Source organism: Parasteatoda tepidariorum, chromosome 2, assembly GCF_043381705.1.
Source record: "Parasteatoda tepidariorum isolate YZ-2023 chromosome 2, CAS_Ptep_4.0, whole genome shotgun sequence".
NCBI classification, from domain to species: Eukaryota; Metazoa; Arthropoda; class Arachnida; order Araneae; family Theridiidae; genus Parasteatoda; species Parasteatoda tepidariorum.
This window is the reverse complement of record NC_092205.1, coordinates 79,603,890-79,624,509: the sequence shown is the minus strand read 5'-3', so window position 1 is coordinate 79,624,509 and position 20,620 is coordinate 79,603,890. Positions and strand designations below refer to the sequence as shown.

The following is a 20,620-nucleotide window of genomic DNA, read 5'->3' as shown; positions in this document are numbered from 1 at the left end:
CTTATAAGTCATGTGATATTTAACTGCCAATAAAACGTCTGAACGCAGTTGCGACATATTTGTGTAACCATCTTAGTAAAAATATAACGACAAATTATAGCGGGGTTTTTAAGGAAATATATTCGAACCAAACATTGAAGAAGTTAAGCATCCAAATGCGATTTAATAAACAAACCTTTCAGTCATAGAGGAATCTTTCAGTCTACCAGTCCAAATTAAAAAAAGATTTCAACGTTATTTATATGAAGTTTGAAAAGAGAACGACATTAGAAATCTACAATGGCTGATGAAGCTAGTTTTTCGTCTGATTCTGATACAGATGAAATAGACTCTTGCATTTGGTCCTTAAAAAAACGCAAGTCTTTTAAACAAGAAAGTCCTGATAGAGCTAACCAGATTATAAGCAACAGTCTCGAGACTCATTCTGTTGTAGACAAATATAAAGTAAAAATAACACCACTCCTTGAAAAGCTAATTTTTTTATTATTAAAGAAGAATCATGTTTTAGTGGATAAAGAAATTCAAAATATTTTCATTCAAATGTTATCTAGAGTTACCTTCTCAAAACTATTATAATGAATGGCAAAAACCCTTTCTTGTGTGTAAAAGTTTTGATTTTTTTCCTAGAATACTAATCTTTCTTTAATTTATAATTCTGAACTGCTGTAAGTGGGATTCCCAAGAAGAACAATTATGTCAACAATGTTTTATAATTGAAATTATTATTATATCTTCACATTTAGCTAGCAGATATTTCAGGCTTAAATGCATATTTGCTAAATATTTTTGGAAAATGAATCCATTTTTTATGCCACTCGCGAGACAGAACTGGAGTATTGCTTTGTAAGTTACTAAACTGCTTGAATGTAACAGTTTTATTTTTAAATTGGAAACTAATTGTATATGTAACTATTTTTATTTTGTTTTATAAAATTGATTTTTCCTTCTACCACTTATAAATAATTTAAACGTATATAATACCTTTTAACGTTCCTTAAAAATATAAAATGTTTGCATGATTGAAAACAATTCCTGTTTAAAATTGTAGAATCAGTTGACAAAGAATCCGAACCAGAAATAGTAACAAACAAATCAATTATGAAGATGTAAATATTTCAACATTACCAGTTGCATCGATAAAAGTAGTTGCTGATTTTATAAACATTAATTGTTCTGTAAATAATTCTTAAATTAAAAATTAAAAAAAAAGTGCATTTCAATGTGTTTTTTAAAATAAACTTGCCAAAAATATGAAGTATATTAATATATGAATTAATTTTAATTTATCTTAGTGAAATCTGTGGTATGATCTTTTTCTAGGGTATCTAACCCATATTTATAGACATTTTTCTTATTTCTCCCGTCTTTTGAACATAAAGTATTATACATTTTTAACTAAAGTAAATGGGTACTCATGGAGAGATGATTATTCATACCTGAAGGAAATTCTTTCAACCTCTTAAAAATGGATGCTGGATGCCTCATAATCATATTTCGTCTGTCATTTTAGTTAAGATTTCTTTTTCATATTATGGAATTAAATTAAGATATATAATTTTAAAAGTAAGAATGACTGTATGCATGCCACAACCTGAATTGATATTACAGCTTAAAGATTAAAAATGAAAAACACTTTATTGTGATAATATTCATAAGAAATTACAAAAATCTAGATGTATCCAACTACCTAAGTTACTACTTTCGACCAGTTAATCTATTGAGATTGATCGACTGATCTATTGAGATAGATAAAGCAATAAAATATCCATTTTAATCAAGATGAATAAGACTATTTAAATATGTGATTTCATAACAATTTAAGATTAACATTTTTTTTTTTCGAGAAGGACAGTTGTGCAAACTCAAAACATTACCTAACAGACATAATAAGTGTAATTTTCTGGGGTTAAAATTGTGAAAAATGTGATTTTGATGAAGATATTATTCAAATGGAAAATTCTTAAAACGTTTAAATAAAAATCGCACATATGTGATTTATAATTGTAAATCAAGTAAATAAGTTTTACTTGTCAAAACATAATTGATTAGGAGGTCAAATATTTATCTTCAGTTTTCTTAATGATAAAAGGACTCAAATATTTAAAACGTAATGTTTGAGAGTTTTGTAACTAGGGTTATATTTCTATCTATAATGATAATTTTAAAAAAATGATTCACAAAATTCTTACACCAGAACCCCAAATACTCAACATTACACCCCGAATTTTCCAACATTTTCTAGAATATATGTAAAAATAATTAAATACTTAGGTACTAATAATGTATTATCAATTAAGGGCTTTTCATTTGTAATTTTTCCCAATACTTGTTTACGTATATAAAATGTAAAAATATTTGAGTACAGAAAATGACTGTTTTATGATTTATTTTATCAAGAAATTTGAAGAGTTGAAGAAGAAATCTGGTGAGATACGACGTTACTCTGCCAAAAGACAACTTATTGCTGAAAAGCGAAGAGCTAAGAAACTTGTGAAGAAAGCTTTGCGGGACCCTTTTATAAAAGAATTAGTTGAGAAGAGTCAACTTTCTTCACAGGAAAATGAGTAAGAGGCCATAAAATCAATAATAATGTACATCAACTATTTTATTTTAGGTTTTTCTGTATATCACTAAAAGATGACTGTCTACTTACCTTTTAGAGCATTTTCATTGAACCAAAAAATATCTCTTGATAAGTATATTAATAAACAAAGGTCTAGATGTGTTTTGACTATCATCAACATAAAGTAATGAAAATTTTAAAGGGATAAATAAATATCCTGTTAAATATTTATTTATACTTTCTGGATATTACTTACTGCTATTATTAAGTTTTTAATTTTGATTACTATTTAAAATCAATAGCTTTAAACTAGTGTTCTTTATTTTAAAGTATGTGATCTTATATTATTTACTTACTATTGAACATTTTGTAAAAAGCATATTTTATTATCATTTTAGAATTATTAAATGGTAAATAAGTTACATTTACTTTTATAATAAATTTTAAGTGAAATTATGTCCAATCAGCATATGCAATTAAAATAACGAATTTCAAATAACTAAGATCATAAAGCAATATTAGGAATTTATTTTTTAAAAAAAAATATTTTATTTTTATAGTTTAAAAAGTATCTTTATTGCAATAAACGTAATTACTAATTTCCACAGTGATTCAAAATAATTACGAATTTTAAAAACAGTTTTTTTAACGAAGTTGTAATGATAACTGCAAAATAATTAGGTTTAAATGTGAGTTGAATGAGATTGGGATCATTATCTGCAGATTCACATCTGTGTTAATTGAATAAAGGATTTAGGGATCTTTTATTTGGATGTAACTATCATCATTATTAAACAAAAATGATTTGATGAGCAGAGCCCCCCTAGTATCAGAATATGAACATATCATCATCATATTTGGCATGACAGCACAGGATGGCCAAAATTCTGTTGAAATTTCCACCAGGACAACTTATTTTTTTACCTAGATTTCCAGTTTTTTACCCCAATCACTTTAAAATCTGATTTCACAGAATCAAGCCATCATTGTTTGGTCTTCTTTTTTTTTTGACTAGTAAAGATAATATTAACATAATGATATCATTTTCCAGTTTAATTTCCTTAAAATATTCTCTTAAGTGCATCTAGTGATAATTTTAAACCTAATTTCTTACAAAATGTTTTGTAAAAAGTTATAGAATTTTAAAACTTTTGTTTTGGCATGTTCAATTTTTTAATCAAACTTCCTATTCTAATATATTGTAAGATACATTGACAGTCACAAATTCTACTGAAAAGTTTTCTAAACTGAAAACACTTGATTTGCAAAATTTTTCTATAATTTGAAACAGTTGACAACTATGTTAAGTTTTTCTCCAAATCTAGTTTCATCTTGACTGAGAAATATTTGATAAATGTAATAATTAATAGATGCAATTAAAAATATAGCTGATTTTTTAATGATTTTTTTTAGTTTGTTGTTAAAGTACTTGTAATTGTTTTTTCACATTTATTAGATTATCATAAAGCCATTTAATCTAAAGTAATTGTGACCCAACTTGTTACAAGTAATTAAAATTGTTAGATCATCAAGATTTATCATTATAATTATTCAATTTAATTGATAAACCATAAAATGTCAATTTTTTTTTTCTTTTTTTTTTCTCGATAATCAAGATAACTTAGATGTTACACTATTGAGCTTTTTTGTTTACAAAGGTATGATATGAACTCAAATTAATCATTTAATTTATAGATAAATTTGAACATTGTGTTACAATCTTATTACAGGTTTTATTTGTGAATTATAATTTAAATGGCACTCTATATTGCATTTTAACAGCATGTATTAAGGATGCATTTTGATTGCAATTTCAATGATCATGCCAACTTACTTGAGTGAATCATATTGCATAAATCTTTTCTTTTATCCTGCTTTGACATTTCATGGAACATCAACAGCTTTTCCCAAAATGCTTATTGAAATTACATTGTTACATCTTAATATAATGTAAAATTATTCATACTGAGTTCAAAAACAAAAAATGAAAATATTGTTATTATCTCATTGTTGTTATCTTTAGCTTCATATCTGTCTTTTATAATTTTTCTAAATCTGTAAATGATAGATCATTTTTATACAAATACTCTTGTGATTAGCATTAAGATACTGAAGGAGTTTTTCTTGAGATAATAGTTTAGTGAATCTTTTAGAAAATACAATTCTTGCTGCTGATCGCCATTACACTCAATCATCATTTCATTTGGTAACAAAAATAACATATTTGTCAAATTGCAAGAACTTAAAAAGTATTTTTAAAAAAAATCTCTTGATCATCCATTGATTGATTTAGCCAAACTTACCGCAGAAGGGTAGAAGGGTCAAAATCTTACTACTCCCTTTTTACTTAATTTAAGACTGCCTAAAATTACCCTGCATTAGCTGCAACTTTTAAAATATATTTAATTTGCTAGTTTCTATAGCTTTTTGTTGAATTAAGATCAGTCACTAGGGAGGATTGGGAAATTTATTCTGATAATATTTTTTTTTCATATTATATATATTTTTTGGTTCTTCAGATTATCCTTGTTATGAAAACACTAGTGGAGTAGGCATAAATTTAAGTCTGTCTTTCTTTTGTTCTTTAGAAATGAAGCTCATGAAAAAGAGGCAGAAGAGTGGAATGAAGTGAAACCATTTTTAAATGTCAATAATCATATGCAGACTGCAGTTTCTCATGGTGATTGGGGGCCAAAGGTAATAAGCCAGCGAAAAAGTAATTCATTAAATAGTAATAGTAAGAGGGCCGTTGAATGGAAAGTCATTTGAAATACCTGTGTATTCCGCTACATCTTGAGAAATAAAATTTTAAGTGGATTGAAATATTTTTTAATAACAATAAAAGGTATTTTAATTATAATTTTTAATGTTTTTTTTAATTTAATAATTACTTACTTACTTATCTATGTGCCTTGGGCACTTAAGGCCTCCAGCATATCCCTCCAACGCCTCCTGTCTTTAGCAATAGATCTTGCTTCCTCCCAGCCAGATATTCCACATTCTTTTAATTCGCCCAAAAACATGCGCTGGATGGTAAGTCTGGGTCTTCAATTAGTTCTTTTACCATCAGGGGCCCATGTAAGCGCAACAGATGAAATTTTTTTTGGGGGGCATTCTAAGGATATGTCCGAGCCAGCTCCATCTTCGTTTTTTAATTTCATCTTCTATTGTTTTTATTTCAGCTTTCTTTAATAAATTTTGACTTGATACTTAAAAAAAAATTAATAATAATAATTTAATAATAGTCGTAAAAAATTTGAATTGTAAGGTATGAAAATTTTTGTATCATTTTAAAGAATGTAATTTTATGTGGCTAAATACGACATTTGAACGAAATCAGTTAAATGGTCCCAGAGAATTGAGGATTTTTATTTGACTTTAATTTAACTTTTTTCTTGAAAGTATGGTAAATTGGAAAACTGAAATGTTTAGCTTTCTTTCAAAAATTAAGATCAATTTTATTTTTTTCTGTTTTGCTTATGTATCTAATCTAAGTTTTTTAAAGGTGTTTTTATGATAGTGCTGCTTTTTTAAAAGTGTTTTCTCATAGACATTATTTCTTTTAATGTTTTATGGATAAATTTTTATCTGGAAAATATTATTTTTAGCATTTTTGTTTTAAGAATTAAGAGTATTACTTTTTTCTATCAACTTAACTATGTCAGTTTTTTTTTTTATCTTAAGCATTTTTATTAAAGTTTTTTTTTCTCTATTCCACAAATAATACTGCTAAGTTTTGATTATTTTTCAATTATGACTCTAAACTTATTTCTATATAAAAAGTAATATTTATTTATGATTATTGAAAAAATTTTTGCTTACTTGGTCTCCCGAATGTTCGGTATTCGAACGATTCTTTTAGCAAAATATTCAGTGTTCGGTTATTCTGCTAAATCACTATTCCTTATATCCCTACTTTAGGTAATAAAATCTCATGATTGTGTGCAAGAGTTTTTTCAATTCACTTAAAAAGTTCTTTAGATATGTTGAAATACGAAAAAAATAAAATTAGCATTAAATGATTCAAACTTTAGACTGCTCTCCTGACCATATTAGAATTGTATTTCCCAAGTTGTGGCTACCCTCTATGTTTTGAGAGTCAGGATTCATAATCCGTTGGATAAAAAAGGAATGTTTTTTCAAAGAGAGTATGTTTTTGTGTCTGATTTCGCTGCTTAAAATATCATCTGCTCTAAATAATTAGCACATTAAATTCTTCTCAGATTATGGCTGTTTACCATATTTTTTTTTTTTTTTTACTCAAATGTACTTTAAGAGATTTCAATAAATTTGAAATAAATAAATTTATTTATAATTTTATTTTGATATATTTATTATCTTCAGTTAAAAGCTTTGAATAATTGATTTCTCTTCACTATTTGGCCATATTAGCGGTACATCACATAGTTCGTTTTTCGAATAATAAATCAATGAAATTGTTAAAAATTCTATTTATTTTTATACATTATTGGTTATAGCAAATCTATTTTTGTAGCTGTTAGTTTACATGATTTTAATTTAGATTAGACTTATAAAAATATGCTTGTTTTTGTTTGTTAATATTATATATTTATCACACATATCATACTTATTTCTTAGCTTAAAACGCTCTCACTTATTTTGAAGCTTTTTTTTCTAGTGGTAATAAAATAAAAATTGTTAGCAACTGTAAGCAGAAATTTCTTAAATTTCAGCAGCACCTAAATAATGAATAAACAATGATGAATAGTTGAGATATGTTTAAATTAATCTTGGTATGATACTGCGCAAGAACATTTTAAATCAAATTTGTTAAACAAAGAACAAAATATCAAAGTATAAATTATGTTATTACTTAACATATCAAAGAAAATTAGAGAAGCTTGCAGCTTTATTATTTATGGCATACTTATTTATAGTTAAATTTTCTTGTGTAGTCGCTCTTTATTATATGTATCTATTGCTTTATTATACACAAGAATAATTATAATTTAGTCAAATTAGGAATTTCATTGGTCAAAATTAAAATGTTCCTCCTTCTAAAAATATAAGCCTGTGTTGTGCCAGATAATAGTATGTTATTTAGGCTTTTTGAATTATTTTATATTCTGTAATGCTTTTCTTAAAAGTGATTGTATGTAAAAGATAATGCTTACTATCCTTAAATTTAAAAAAAAATGTTCTTTTGCATTTAAAAATGTCTGCATGATTTATGAATAAAAAACAAATTTTGTAAAGTTTGCATGTAAGGCAAGACTGGAACGATGGGGCCCAGGGGTTACTAACTTTTTATTAAAAATTTTAATCTTTCTTAAACAAGTTAAATATTTTGTTTCTTTCTTAAATATTTTTGTTCGTTTATAATTGTATTATCTATAAAATACATAACAGAAAACAAGCATGTGGTTTTGTTCTACTTTCCATAAGTACTAAGTTCAAGCATTGTTTTAAGCTTTTGTAATTTTTCACCCTCTTCCATCTTGTGAGGAGCCTTCTGTTTTTTTTATCGGCGAAGGCCCCAAGCAACATTACATCTGCACTGGGCTAATAGGTTGTTCCCTATATAAATTTAAATAATTACTTGTTTTCATGTCTTCAATATGATTCATTATACAATATGAAATTCTATAAAAATATTTTAATCATAATGATATAATTAAGGTTTTTAATTGAATGAAGCAAATCAATATTAGCTTGGGCCTAGCGGGATGATCACTATTTCAGGTTTATGGCATGTAACTCTGTTTGCATGTAATTGTAATAATCGAGAAAATTTTTTTTTTTTATTCTAGTGTTATTTTGTTCACAAACGAGTCTAATTGTTTTTTCTAGACAGAAATAGAATGTACTATTGACGATGCTATCAAACAAGGAGATTTCGAAAAGGCAGAACTTTTAAGTGATACACTCGCAAAACGTGAGGTAATTGTATTTAGTTTATAAAAATTCATAAAGTTAAAACTTGACTAGTTATTTCATATAAAAAATTTATATTAATAATTTTCTACATGATATAATTTTTGTGTATAAACTTTTTCAATGTCTTGCCTAAAATCTTTTATTAAAGAATTGATGTATGTATTGAAAGTGATAAAAAAGTATATTTTTTGCATAAATAATAGAAATGACTAAGAAATAAAGTGAAACATATGATAATGGAACAGGTAATTTGTTTATTTCATTGAACTTTAAAAAGGAAAGTATGAAATCTGAAAAAGAGCACGTAAGTCCCACATAATCGAGGTAAAATTAGCATAATTTCTTAACTGGTAAAACAAATAAATTTTTTTTTAATTAAAATGATGTTTTTGAATTTTTTTAAAACTAGTTATGCGAGTTATTACAACAAGTGTACAAGTTTTAGGTGTTGAAATGTTTATATAAAATCACTATGTGATTATTCATTTAATAATACTATATTATGAAAGTATATAACATTTTAAAAAACTTGTTGTGCTTATGATTTTATTTATTTCTTATTATAAACAGAATTGTTTTGATTGATGACTCTTTTTAAAATAATATCATTATGCAGACATTCAATTGCTCAATTTTACTAATTTACTTAAATTATTTTTTAAAAAAATTCCAAATTTATATTATCTAATGAGAAAAGTAATTATATAACATTAAACTTTTAAATTTCCAAAATATTGAAAATTTAAGAATGTTTTTAATATTATATTTATAATTTAATTCAAATTAAAACTGTAGTTTAGTTTTATTAAAGCTTGAAATTCTTGTTTACAAAAATAGGGGGGGGAAACACATTGCTTTGAAAATATCTATATATTTCGTTTCTTAAATCTTAGTTCCTACCCCCCCCCCCCAAGAAAAAAGAAAGAAAAAACAATTTCCCACTGTTTGAGTTAAAAAAATTTTAAAATCTCCATTAAAGTTCATCACTAAATCCTATCCACTCCACTTAATCCTATACAGTTCAAAAATAATTTAGCCTTATTCAAAACTTCATTTACGTAATCTTTCCATCAGCATTAATGTTTTGTTCCAATCTAAGTAATTTTTTAAAACATACCTATTTACTTATTATTCATTATTTTTTCCTAAATTTTAAACTATAAAATACAGTTGTAAAATTTCTGTTCTTCATTTTATTCAGATCAGTTGATCATAAAATAAATTCAATTCAACCAAGCTTCTCACAAATGTAAATGTTCTGTGAATAAATTTTAGAGTAATTTTTTATGTTTACTATTAGAGAAAGTCATTACTTAACCTTTTGCTTATCATGCTATTATTTTGATACACTTCTTAAACCAGTTATAAGCATAAGATTAAATGATATAATTGTTTAAGAAAAATTTGCACAAAAGTGTGCTTAAATAATTTTTTGATCATTTTCATATCTGTGTAGTTAAGTTTTTTATTGTAGATTCGATGATTATTTTATTTCTTTTAAATTTTTAATTCTTCATTAATTAGCTGTTGTAATACAAGAAATGCTCAATATGAACCTTTTGACTGTTCTCTCTAGTTTGAAATTATGGGCTAGTAATTTGAGATTTAATAATATCTATACATATAAAACATTAATCTTTTTCAAAGCAATTTTTTTTGCACAGTAAGACGTGGTGGTTCAGGAAATAGAGTGCTCACCTGCCAAAGAGGTGACACAAATTTGAATCCCAGCGATAGCTGATCAATACAAATTCTGCATTGACCACAGTGTTGACGCAAAATATCCTAAGTAGTTGAGGAATCATGGGGACTCTCCTTGCCATTAGGCTTACCGTGGGAATTGTTCATGGCTTTCTTCTCCATGTAAAGCAAATGAGGGTTAGAGAATCAAAGAGTTCTCAACGGAGGCAAATTTCTCTCAATACTTGTTCCAGGAGTTCCCTTGTCTTCTGGATTAGGTTCAAAATTACAAAGCTACTGAGTTGAACATTGGTAGTTGTAAACTCAAAATTGGGTCAGCTGTTCAATGCCGGTTATAAAATTTTAAAAAGTTATATGCCGGTTATAAAATTTTAAAAGTATTTAAATGGTTCTATGATTCACTTTTTTTTAAAAACTTTTCTTAAAATAACTTGTATTGTATTGTCATTATTGTATTTTTTTTAATTAAATAAATGTTTCATTTACTAGTTTGCAACAAAAATAACCAAAGCATTTTCTGCCAAAAGATGTCATGAACAATTAGAAAAACAAAAGTTACTTGAAAAGGATAAAAAATCCAAGAAAATCAGATGGACGTAAGTACCTTCATTTTTCTGATGTTATATGCCATCAAACTATCATATTATGTATTCCTAATTTTTAATACTAATTTTCTTCTCTGTCTTAGTGATTAAATAAATGAGAATCTATAACCTTTAAAGATGTTCTCTTTAAAAGAAAATGAAATGCATTAGAGTTTTTAAAATAATTTTATTATTACACTTTTTCAACTGATACAATGTGCAAAACAAAAATAAGTGTTGAAATTTCTGAAGTTGAAAATTTTTCCCCCAAAAGTCTGAATCCTGAAAAGGAATTACAGATGAAATAAGAATACATAACATGAACTTAATATTCTGAATGATTTTTATTTGTATGTTTGGTACTTCTTTTTATAGAATTTCATATATCTTAGGTTACAGTGGGGAACAAATTTTTTTATTGCATTTATACAAATACTTAATCTGACCTGACATGTGCGGGAATTTCAAATCTGAAATTAATTTTACTCTTAAAGCTACATAATTTTTTTTAAAGAAAATGATGTTTCTAGTCAAAATGTACATGTTTAAAAACATTACATATAGCAGGGGTGGCGTGAATGTTGCAAGAAAATTGCATAAAAATGTTGCTGTATGCGGCTAGGGGTGCTTCCCAATTATGAACTGTTCTGAAGCACACAAAGAAACTATTCAAAATGCAAAAGTGCCTTTAGTGGCATATGATGACATTTTCAGGCATGAGTTCCTATGTAATTTTATTTCTTATAATGTGTCCTAACACCTATAAAAAGTTTGTTACAATATTTTTTACATCCTCCTGTTACATATAATGTATTTCAACTAAAAGTTGATTAAAACTGATTGCAAATTTGAAATAATCAATATAAAAAAAGTACCTAAGATCTGTTGAAAAATTTCATGTAACAGATAAAATTTGTTACCCAGCATTATCTTTTATGAGCTATAGTAAGTAATCAAATCATTATTTTAACCAGTAATTAAAAAAAAACAGAAGTTTTCTATGTTTTTTACGTTATAGTATTGATGCTCACTATCTTTAATAATGTAATTCACAATCATGTCATTTTTTGCATAACTTAAAATAATGGATGCACAAATAATTAGACAATTAAGATTGTGTCCTGGTGCGCAAAGACCAGATCACTGCATCTAAAGTTATTCAGGACACACCGTTTCTTCCTGCACTATACTCAGAAAATTTATTAACCTTTTTTTCTTGTACAATTCTGTAATCTCCGTTACTTTCTAATTCTGTATCATAACCACCATATTTTCTTACCAAATTATATTTAAATTGGTCTTTCAATGCTAAAGTAACATAATATGTAAAACCTTTTAATTTTGTACAGTTGTAGTAAAGTACAAATTTGAAACAAGGTGAACTTATATAACTTAATGTATATCTTAACAGTAGGGGGAAAAATAAAACTGTTTTATAAATTTTCAATCCTCCAAATTTATTCTATAGTGATATTATATTTAGTATAAGTGAACATCATAAAAATATGTTATATAAAATATTTTTACTCTTAACAGACATGTCTCTTTTTAACAAATTTTAGCGACCCTATAAATTAAACACTGCTCTTGTATATTTTTAGAATCTTTGTCAAAAGTTAACCCATTTAAAGTCACAACTTAATAAATAAAGCAAGAAACAAATAAATTTTTTTGATTTCTGCCATACATTAATAAAGTGGGATAGAAAAATCTCAAAACTAGTGTGATATCTGATGAAACTCCAAGATTTTTCTTATAATACTCTTTAATTTTCTCATTGTTTTCTTCAGCAATCAAACAGAGTTTGGTGTTTTCAGCATTTCCTCTTCTAGTAGTGATACATTATATTTTGATGGTATCTTTGTTTTTCCGTACTTAAATATCAATAACACTAATCAGAGTAGATAATTATGAATCATCCTATATATGAAATAGCAACAAGCAGAAATATTCGAATATAAATATATTAGAATATTTTTGCTTGTTGCTATTTCATATATAGGATGATTCACAATTATCTTTGACAATAGAGAGAGCCAGAATTACCTTCCACAGCAAGTTTCTTGAAAAGTTGAAAATCTCTACATAACGAAATACGGAGCATTTTTACAGAAATAAAGCTGGTAAAAAAATTACTTTTCATCAACCCATTTTTAGTTGTTCTTATTTTCAAAGTCCTGCAATGAAAAGATATTAATATTCCATTCAATAGTGCTTGTAAAAACCTTAAGTATCTACTTTTTTTTTTTTGAAAAATTTAAAGAGATAAGTTTAACAAGGCTTTTTTTTCTCTCTCTCTCAATGTGTTAAACGTATTTACATATTCATGTACATTCCAAATCATTAAGAAACACAATCTAGCAAGTTTCTTACTGAATTCTTTGTTATTTACTCTTTTTCTTCTTGAACTATTTTGAATTACTCACTAAAGAAATATCAACATGCATTTAAGTAAAGTAAAGGAAGGCTGGTAATCTTTTTTTAAGAAATGACCTAAAGACCTTTCTGAAAACAATAGCAAAAACTGTTCTGATTTCCCCTTTGCAAATAGCATGAGTTATTATATTGACCAAAGTGTTCCTTTATGTATATTTTTGGAATCACTATAAAAAATAAAGACAAAATTTGCATAAGAGGGAGTAACAAATGAATATTTAAGTGAGGAAAATGGAAAGAAAAAATACAATTGAAATCTGACAAATGATAATTAACGAAGGGCATCAGAACTGGTATGATAGCTGAGTGAAACATAAAGGTGTATCTTAAATAAAAAATTATCTCAATCTTCTAACTCTTTCCCTTAATTCCTCTAATAAAGTAGATTTTAGTGTTTTATGCACCTTTTCAAATTGTGATTTGTTAGATTTTAATAGCATTTTTTCCTTATTTAAGTACTATTAATTTAAATCTCCTCACATCAGTATTAATTTACATAACTTACATCTGTATATATGTCTGTCTAAATGTATGTTAACAATATTTTAAAAACCACTTGTATATTCATTCACTGTTCCCCTAATCTACTTAATTAAGGAATAGCAGAAATGCATTTCATTTGCAAGAAGTTTAAGCAAGTTTATTTTTAAGATCAACAGGTACTGTTTTTGCTCTTGCTTTTTGTTTAACCTACTATATATAGGCCAAGCATAGAAATTTTATAAAATATATTTTCATTGAAATATGCTTAAATTACATTAAGACAAAAAAAGTTTTGTGCATGTAAAATATTTTATTTAAGAAATAAAATGTGTATGTGTACCATTTACCAAACCATTTAGTTGAATTCTAGTTTTTTACGAAATTTTGTTTATTTTTTATTTTATTTATAAAACTTACAGCTTAATGTTGCATTTACACACCTTTGGCCGAAAATGAATCAAAGAACTCAAAAATTGGCAGCATAATTAGTAAATTTTATAATCAATCTTAATATCGTAAGTTTTACTTAATTGCTTTCTTTTTGTTTCAGATTTGATCAAAAGGAAAGGTGGCAAATGAAAGGAAACATGTGAACATACTTCTTTTCCTAAAATTTTTGTACATAGTAATTTTAGTATAAATAAAATATATTATGATTTTTTTTTCATGGAATATATATGTTTAAGTTAAATTAAGCATATATTATTTTTTTGGTTCTAACTGAAAATGTAACATTCAGTAACGACAAATAAAGTCTGGTTAGAATAAGTATTACTACATATATAAGAGTTTAGAGTACCGATAATTGATAGTAAAAATAATAAATAAATAAAATAGATATACCTTGATCTGTATGTCAAAGTTCACTTAGCTGCTGTATGTTAGGTGATTGGAAAGAACATGTAGCATTGAATTGTTAGCCAAGTCAATAGTTTAGTTGAATACATAATTCTGAATATCAGCACATTCTTCTACGCAAACAAAATAGCAAACTACTAATGGAAACAGATTTTAAAAAATTTTACAAATTAATTAAAGAACATGTAAGAAAAACTACAATTTATGAAAAATAACTTATCTTTCTTATAAATATAGTTTAAACCCTACAAAACCATAGTTTTCATTTCTTAAAAAAAGAAAAAATTATTTGAAAATGAAATGTTGAAGAAACAATAAGATAAATTTAATTTTAACCATCTCTATTCTATATCATTCAATTCATAATAGCAGCAGCAGTAACATTAAATTTTATTTCTATTAAAAGTGATATGAAAATTCAAAAACCTTACAAAAGAAAACAATATGCTTTTGGAATGGAATGGTGGTAATATAATAGCAAGTGCAAATAATAAAGTAGTAGTATGAGTTACATATAGGAGTAATAGCGCAACAAGAGAAATTTTTATTTTACCTAAATGTAATTTTTAACATGGAAAAAAAAATAGTTTGTATTTTTAAAATATTGTTGCAATGAAAAAAATATTTTTTTTAAAATTGATAATGCAATTTACATCAAAATAGATTATTTTTGTACATTAGAAATAATTTCAAATTCTTCTATTTATTTACAAATGTAGTTTAGTGATAACCAAAATAATTTACTAGCAATATAAAAAAAAATTTGTCAATAAATTTGAATGATAAAAAAAAATCAATAAGCTATAAAATAAAATCTAATCAACTATGGATTATTAGAATTATTATTAGTAATGTTACTATTAGAAAAGGACACATTAAATTAGTTGCACCATTGTTAATTATCAAAAATATAATAAAACAATATATTATTATTTTTTAATTATTAAAATGGATGAAGAAATAATATAATTGAAGTGTCTTAAGTTTTTTAAAGAAAAAATGAAACTATTGTAAGTTATAATTAACTAATGAAGTAAAGAAAAAGTAATAATTGTTTTTAAAGAAAATTACTCATAGAACAAGCTAAATGATAACATAAAAATTTAAAAAACATAAAATTTAGAAATCATTTAATAATTATTCAGTAAATGACATTTTCAATAAATAAAGGTTTTTTATTTGGAATGAAACAATTTATATAAATACAGTATACTCTTGATGCATGCTCACTTTTGACTTCTGTAAAAAAAAATACATTATTGAATGGCAAATTTTTTTTTTCGTTTTATTATTACTTGCTAAATAAAATAACCATTGTACAGCCTAGCATGCAGTCAAAATAAAATTTTGTAATTAATTAAATTTTCAAAAAAAAAAACAAAGGTTGAACAATTATTCATTTTTAAAATCAACATCTTCATCACGAAGACAAGACCAAATTCATGGAGTTTTCAAGCTCAACTGCAAACTATAGTGAACCTTTGCAGATAAACGGGCATTCCTTTGAAAAGGTTAAAGAATTTAAGTATCTTGGTACAATTATCAATGACCAAAACAAACTGAAACCTGAAATTGACAATAGAATCAATCTGGCTAACAAATGTTTTTTTGAACTAAAAAGTCAACTAAGATCGAATTTTATTAACCGAAAAACGAAACTAAAATTATATAAGACACTCATTCTGCCTGTCTTGCTATACGGAAACGAAACCTGGACTTTAAACCTTGACGTCCAACGCCCGATAGAAACGTTTGAAAGAAAGATACTTAGAACTATCTTTTGGTGCCATACCAGAGGGGGGATGTTGGCGAACACGGTACAACTTTGAACTTTATGGGCTCTATAAACATCCTCAAATTATGCAGATAATCCGAAGCAACCGACTAAGATGGCTCGGCCATATATGGAGAGGCTCTGAAGAATTGCCACCTTCAAGAACCCTCAGGGGTCCCGCTCTAGAGGTAGACCACCTACTCGATGGCTCAACGACACCGAAAACGACCTCGAAGTCCTAATACTTAAGAACTGGAGGGGAGTTGCCATGGACAGAGGGAGCTGGAGAAGGCGTGCTGTTGAGGCAGCCAAGGCCTGCAAAGGGCTGTTGCACTCCTGAAGAAGAAGAAGATCTTCATCACAGAATATTATTGGTTAACTATAAAAAAATAGCTGGTAAAATGCTTACATAAAAAGTGTAAGCAAAATATGTTTTTGTAAAAAAGAAAATTGAAATTATTCATTATTAATTTATCCAATGATTATAAAATAAAAATTCAAACAGCTTGTAACATAAAGAATTAAGAAGTCATTACAATGTATACAGCATGCAAAACCACCAGGACAGACCACTTTTGGGAGGCCCGGAATTTTTTCCATAGAATTTGTGTTGAAGAAAACCTTTATCAAAAAAAAATATTAACAAAAGAAATAAGCAGATTCAAATGTATTCAAAATATTTGTAAGTGGCTCTTATTTAGAGAGCTCTTTATGACGATTGCTGAAAGAGATTGACAACCTCCTGTTACAGTCTGAGTACACTAAAACCAAAGCTATCAATGATTTATTTTTAGAGTTAAAAGTTAAATTAGAAAAAATATTATTTTAGAAAAAACTAAGCATGTCTAACAAACAAACCTCTCATTTTTTTTAAAGTACACTAATTTTTTTAGCATTAAGTTAAATCCAAATTTAAATGAAAAATAGAACTATTTATTATTTAAAATAGTTCTATCATCCATAATTGGAAAATTTGTTTCTACATATAATTAGATTAGTAGGGATCATTTTTATTGAAGCCAAATTTTATTCATCGATCAGGTTTTCATGACACAAGTGGTATTTTTGCTAAGGACACAGAGGAAAATAAAATCGCATGAAAAATCATGTACAGTACAGAACCCGTTATCCGGAAATCAGAAAACCATAAAACCGGAACGAAATTTGATAAATTTTCCAGCCATTTTTTTTAAAAAAATGTTAGGATTTTTCTTTCTTTTTTGAAAGATGTTTACCTTAGCATCATTTTGGAAATAATCATTAGTGTATTACTTCATCGTTTTTTCTTCTTTTTAAGATTATTTCCAAATATTTTTTTTTAAGTTGGGTTTAACAATAAAAGAAACAGCTTTTTGTAGCGATTCAGAAAATCGGAAAAAATCAGTTATCCGGAATAGCGATGGTCCCGATCGTTCCGGATAATCGGTTCCCTACTGTACCTTCAATAACATTTTGAAGTCAATGGAGGTAACCCTTACGAACGATCAACCTCTGTTAACGACCATTTTACTGTGGAACAAAGAGAGGTCGCTCCCTAGAGGTTTCACTGTAATATCTTAGATAACTAGCTTAGATAATTAGTTACACTGTAGTATCTTAGATAATTAGCTATCTACCTTAGAAATGATAAAGTAATAGCTTAGATAATTAGCTATCCACCTTAGAAATGATAAAATAGTAGCTAAGTGGTTAACTCCACATTATTAAACATTCGTCAAATAGACTCCTAAGTTTTGTTGTTAGTTTTACAAAATTGGGATGTTACTGCAAAGTTTAAACCTCTTCAATGATCGCCAATGTTTCATTTTATCACATCTTTTAACAAAAATTTAGGAGTACTTCTTTTGCAATTTTATTTTGAAATGAACAAAGAAATTACATGTATTTTTAATTTGTAGTCTATTATTTGAATGGTTAGCAATAACACTGATTTAATGTAGGATTTATCATAGCTTGGTAATAACTAAAGCAAATTCTGACAGTTATGCAAAATCGCAATGTTACTGCAAAACATTTAATGATTGGACACATTTCATTTTGTCACTTATCTTTATTTAAAATTTACCTTAAGTTTTGCAATTTTATTTTAAAATAAACAAAAGTAAGCATTTGATCAATATGGCAGATGGAAGTTGAATAGTTAGCAGTAACACTGATTTAAGTTTTACACAGGTTTAATCACAGCTTAGCAATAGACAAAATTAACTTTAAAAAAAAAGTTGATTTTTTAGTATGAGGAACAAAACAGTATAAAATTTGCATATGAAAATTGCATACATTAAAACCAATGGAGTTTTTAAAAATTAATAATATACAAGTTAATATTACACATTTCTTGTTAGGTCTTATCGTTCATGAGATAACATATGACTTTTTAAATGTATTTTTTGAATGAATTTTTTACCACAAATGGAGCATTTATATGGTCTTATGCCTAAATGTTTGGCTTCATGATTTTTGAGGTTAGTCCCATGGTAAGTAGTGTAGGTACAAAAGCGACATCGATATAGCTTTTGGGATATTGGAAATGGCAGTATCACATTTTGCTCTGTAAATAAACATAATTTTATTAGAACAAAAATTTTATGTAACCTAAATTTTAAAGTAAATTAAACAAACAAATGCATTGTTTTCAAAATGTAAACATATAAAAACACAATATAATTCTGATCAGAGTCAAATGATATGTCAATATCATTAACATTTTGAAAATGATTTGTAGTTTATTCATTTAAAATTGGTAAGCAGTACTACTTACCATATATAATTTTTTTTTTTTAACTTTCTTCTTTTTAAAAGCTCTTACTACAAACAAATATTTTTAACAGAGTTACAATAATATCATCTCTTTTTTTTATCAATTTCCCTATCTTAATTGTTTTTTCTTTTTGGTAATTTAAAAAACCTATTAAAAATGATTCAAATAATAAAAAAGAATAAATAATTAATTAAGATGGGGAAGTTCTGTAAAAAAGGAGTAAAATAATTGTCACAAACCTAATAAGTGTTATAACAATTGCTTTAAATTGTAAAGCAAACATAGTTTTGCAAAAAATTCCACCAGCTTAAGAGAATTAAAACTACATTTAATCAGTATGCAATGGTGAATATTTTTTACACTTTTTTTTTTTACAAATCTTCAAATTAAAGATAATGTGAGCATAAATCCCAGAATAAATGTTTTGCTATTTAAAGTACACATATTAATAAATAAATGTTTTAGATATTAAATCGAATATTTACATTGTCTATGACTAATCGCTAGACTCATTTGTTCCACAATAAAACGACAAAATATACTATTGAATTTCTGAGTGATTTAGACAAATGCAAATTTTTCATAATTTAATTACTAACTTAATGAATTTATGATTAGTACTGATGTGCTAAGAGATTGGAGGAATCCTGCTAAAAAATCAATAATCTCAAATCCAAATATTGGATTGAAGTGGTTTATGATGCATTTACAATTGAGCATATTCCTGGCTAGTATCCCTAATAGCAAATTGACTTTAGCACTTTTTTAAATTATCTTTACTTATAATTCCTAGATCAGCAGTAACTTTATAATATTTAATATAAATTGGGATGCAAGCTTTGGAATTATATCTGTCTTGTAGTTTTAAAATTTAATTAAATAAGGGTCAAACAACCACTATTGTTCTTTTTTTAAATTTTTTTACATATAAGGAATTTTTTTTATTTGTTGAATAATATTAGAAAGAAAACCTAATTTTTATCCCAAATTATGAAATTAAAATTAAATATATCTCCTTTTTAAGTGCTACTTTATATTATATTAAACTGAACAAAAAATTTAATTTTATAAAGTTACATTTCTAGCAAACATTTGTATAATCCCTAATGAGTTTAAAGAATATATTAATTATTTTTAAAAGAAATATAACATTAGCTATTAAGTAAATATGCATTAAATTTTATAAATTTTAAGCTACACTTAATTTATTTAAAATATAAATCAAGTATGATATANCTAGCAAACATTTGTATAACATTCAATAATACTTATCATGCCTAAAAAAATATCATATTTGGACTACATGACAGAATTGCAAAAAATGTATTATCATTATATAATACATTATTAAAAAATGTATTATCATTATAATTTTTTTAAAACACAAAAACTTAAATAATTAATTCTTTGGATAACAAATAATTTAGTATTTTTTTTTTTTAGTGTATAACAAAATCCCTAATGAGTTTAAAGAATATATTTAGTTATTTTTAAAAGAAATATAACATTAGCTATTAAGTAAATATGCATTAAATTTTATAAATTTTAAGCTACACTTAATTTAT

At 26.0% G+C, this 20,620-nt stretch overlaps 1 protein-coding gene and 1 long non-coding RNA gene across 2 annotated transcripts; one reads left to right on the top strand and one right to left on the bottom strand.

Annotated features, from left to right (window-relative positions):
- Nucleotides 1-128: 128 nt before the first annotated feature.
- LOC107439849 (protein FAM204A) lies at nucleotides 129-14,327 on the top strand. Its single transcript, XM_043046760.2, has 6 exons — nucleotides 129-444; nucleotides 2,398-2,564; nucleotides 5,152-5,260; nucleotides 8,375-8,464; nucleotides 10,652-10,758; nucleotides 14,216-14,327. Exons 1-6 carry the CDS (start codon nucleotides 280-282, stop codon nucleotides 14,256-14,258), a joined length of 681 nt encoding a protein of 226 aa, XP_042902694.1. The 5' UTR covers nucleotides 129-279; the 3' UTR covers nucleotides 14,259-14,327.
- Nucleotides 10,914-20,051, bottom strand: LOC139425022 (uncharacterized). The gene is made up of 2 exons (XR_011636189.1): nucleotides 14,509-20,051; nucleotides 10,914-12,923 (listed from the first exon to the last, which is right to left on the bottom strand). It is a non-coding gene; the product is annotated as an uncharacterized lncRNA (long non-coding RNA).
- Between the last annotated feature and the right edge of the window lie 569 nt (nucleotides 20,052-20,620).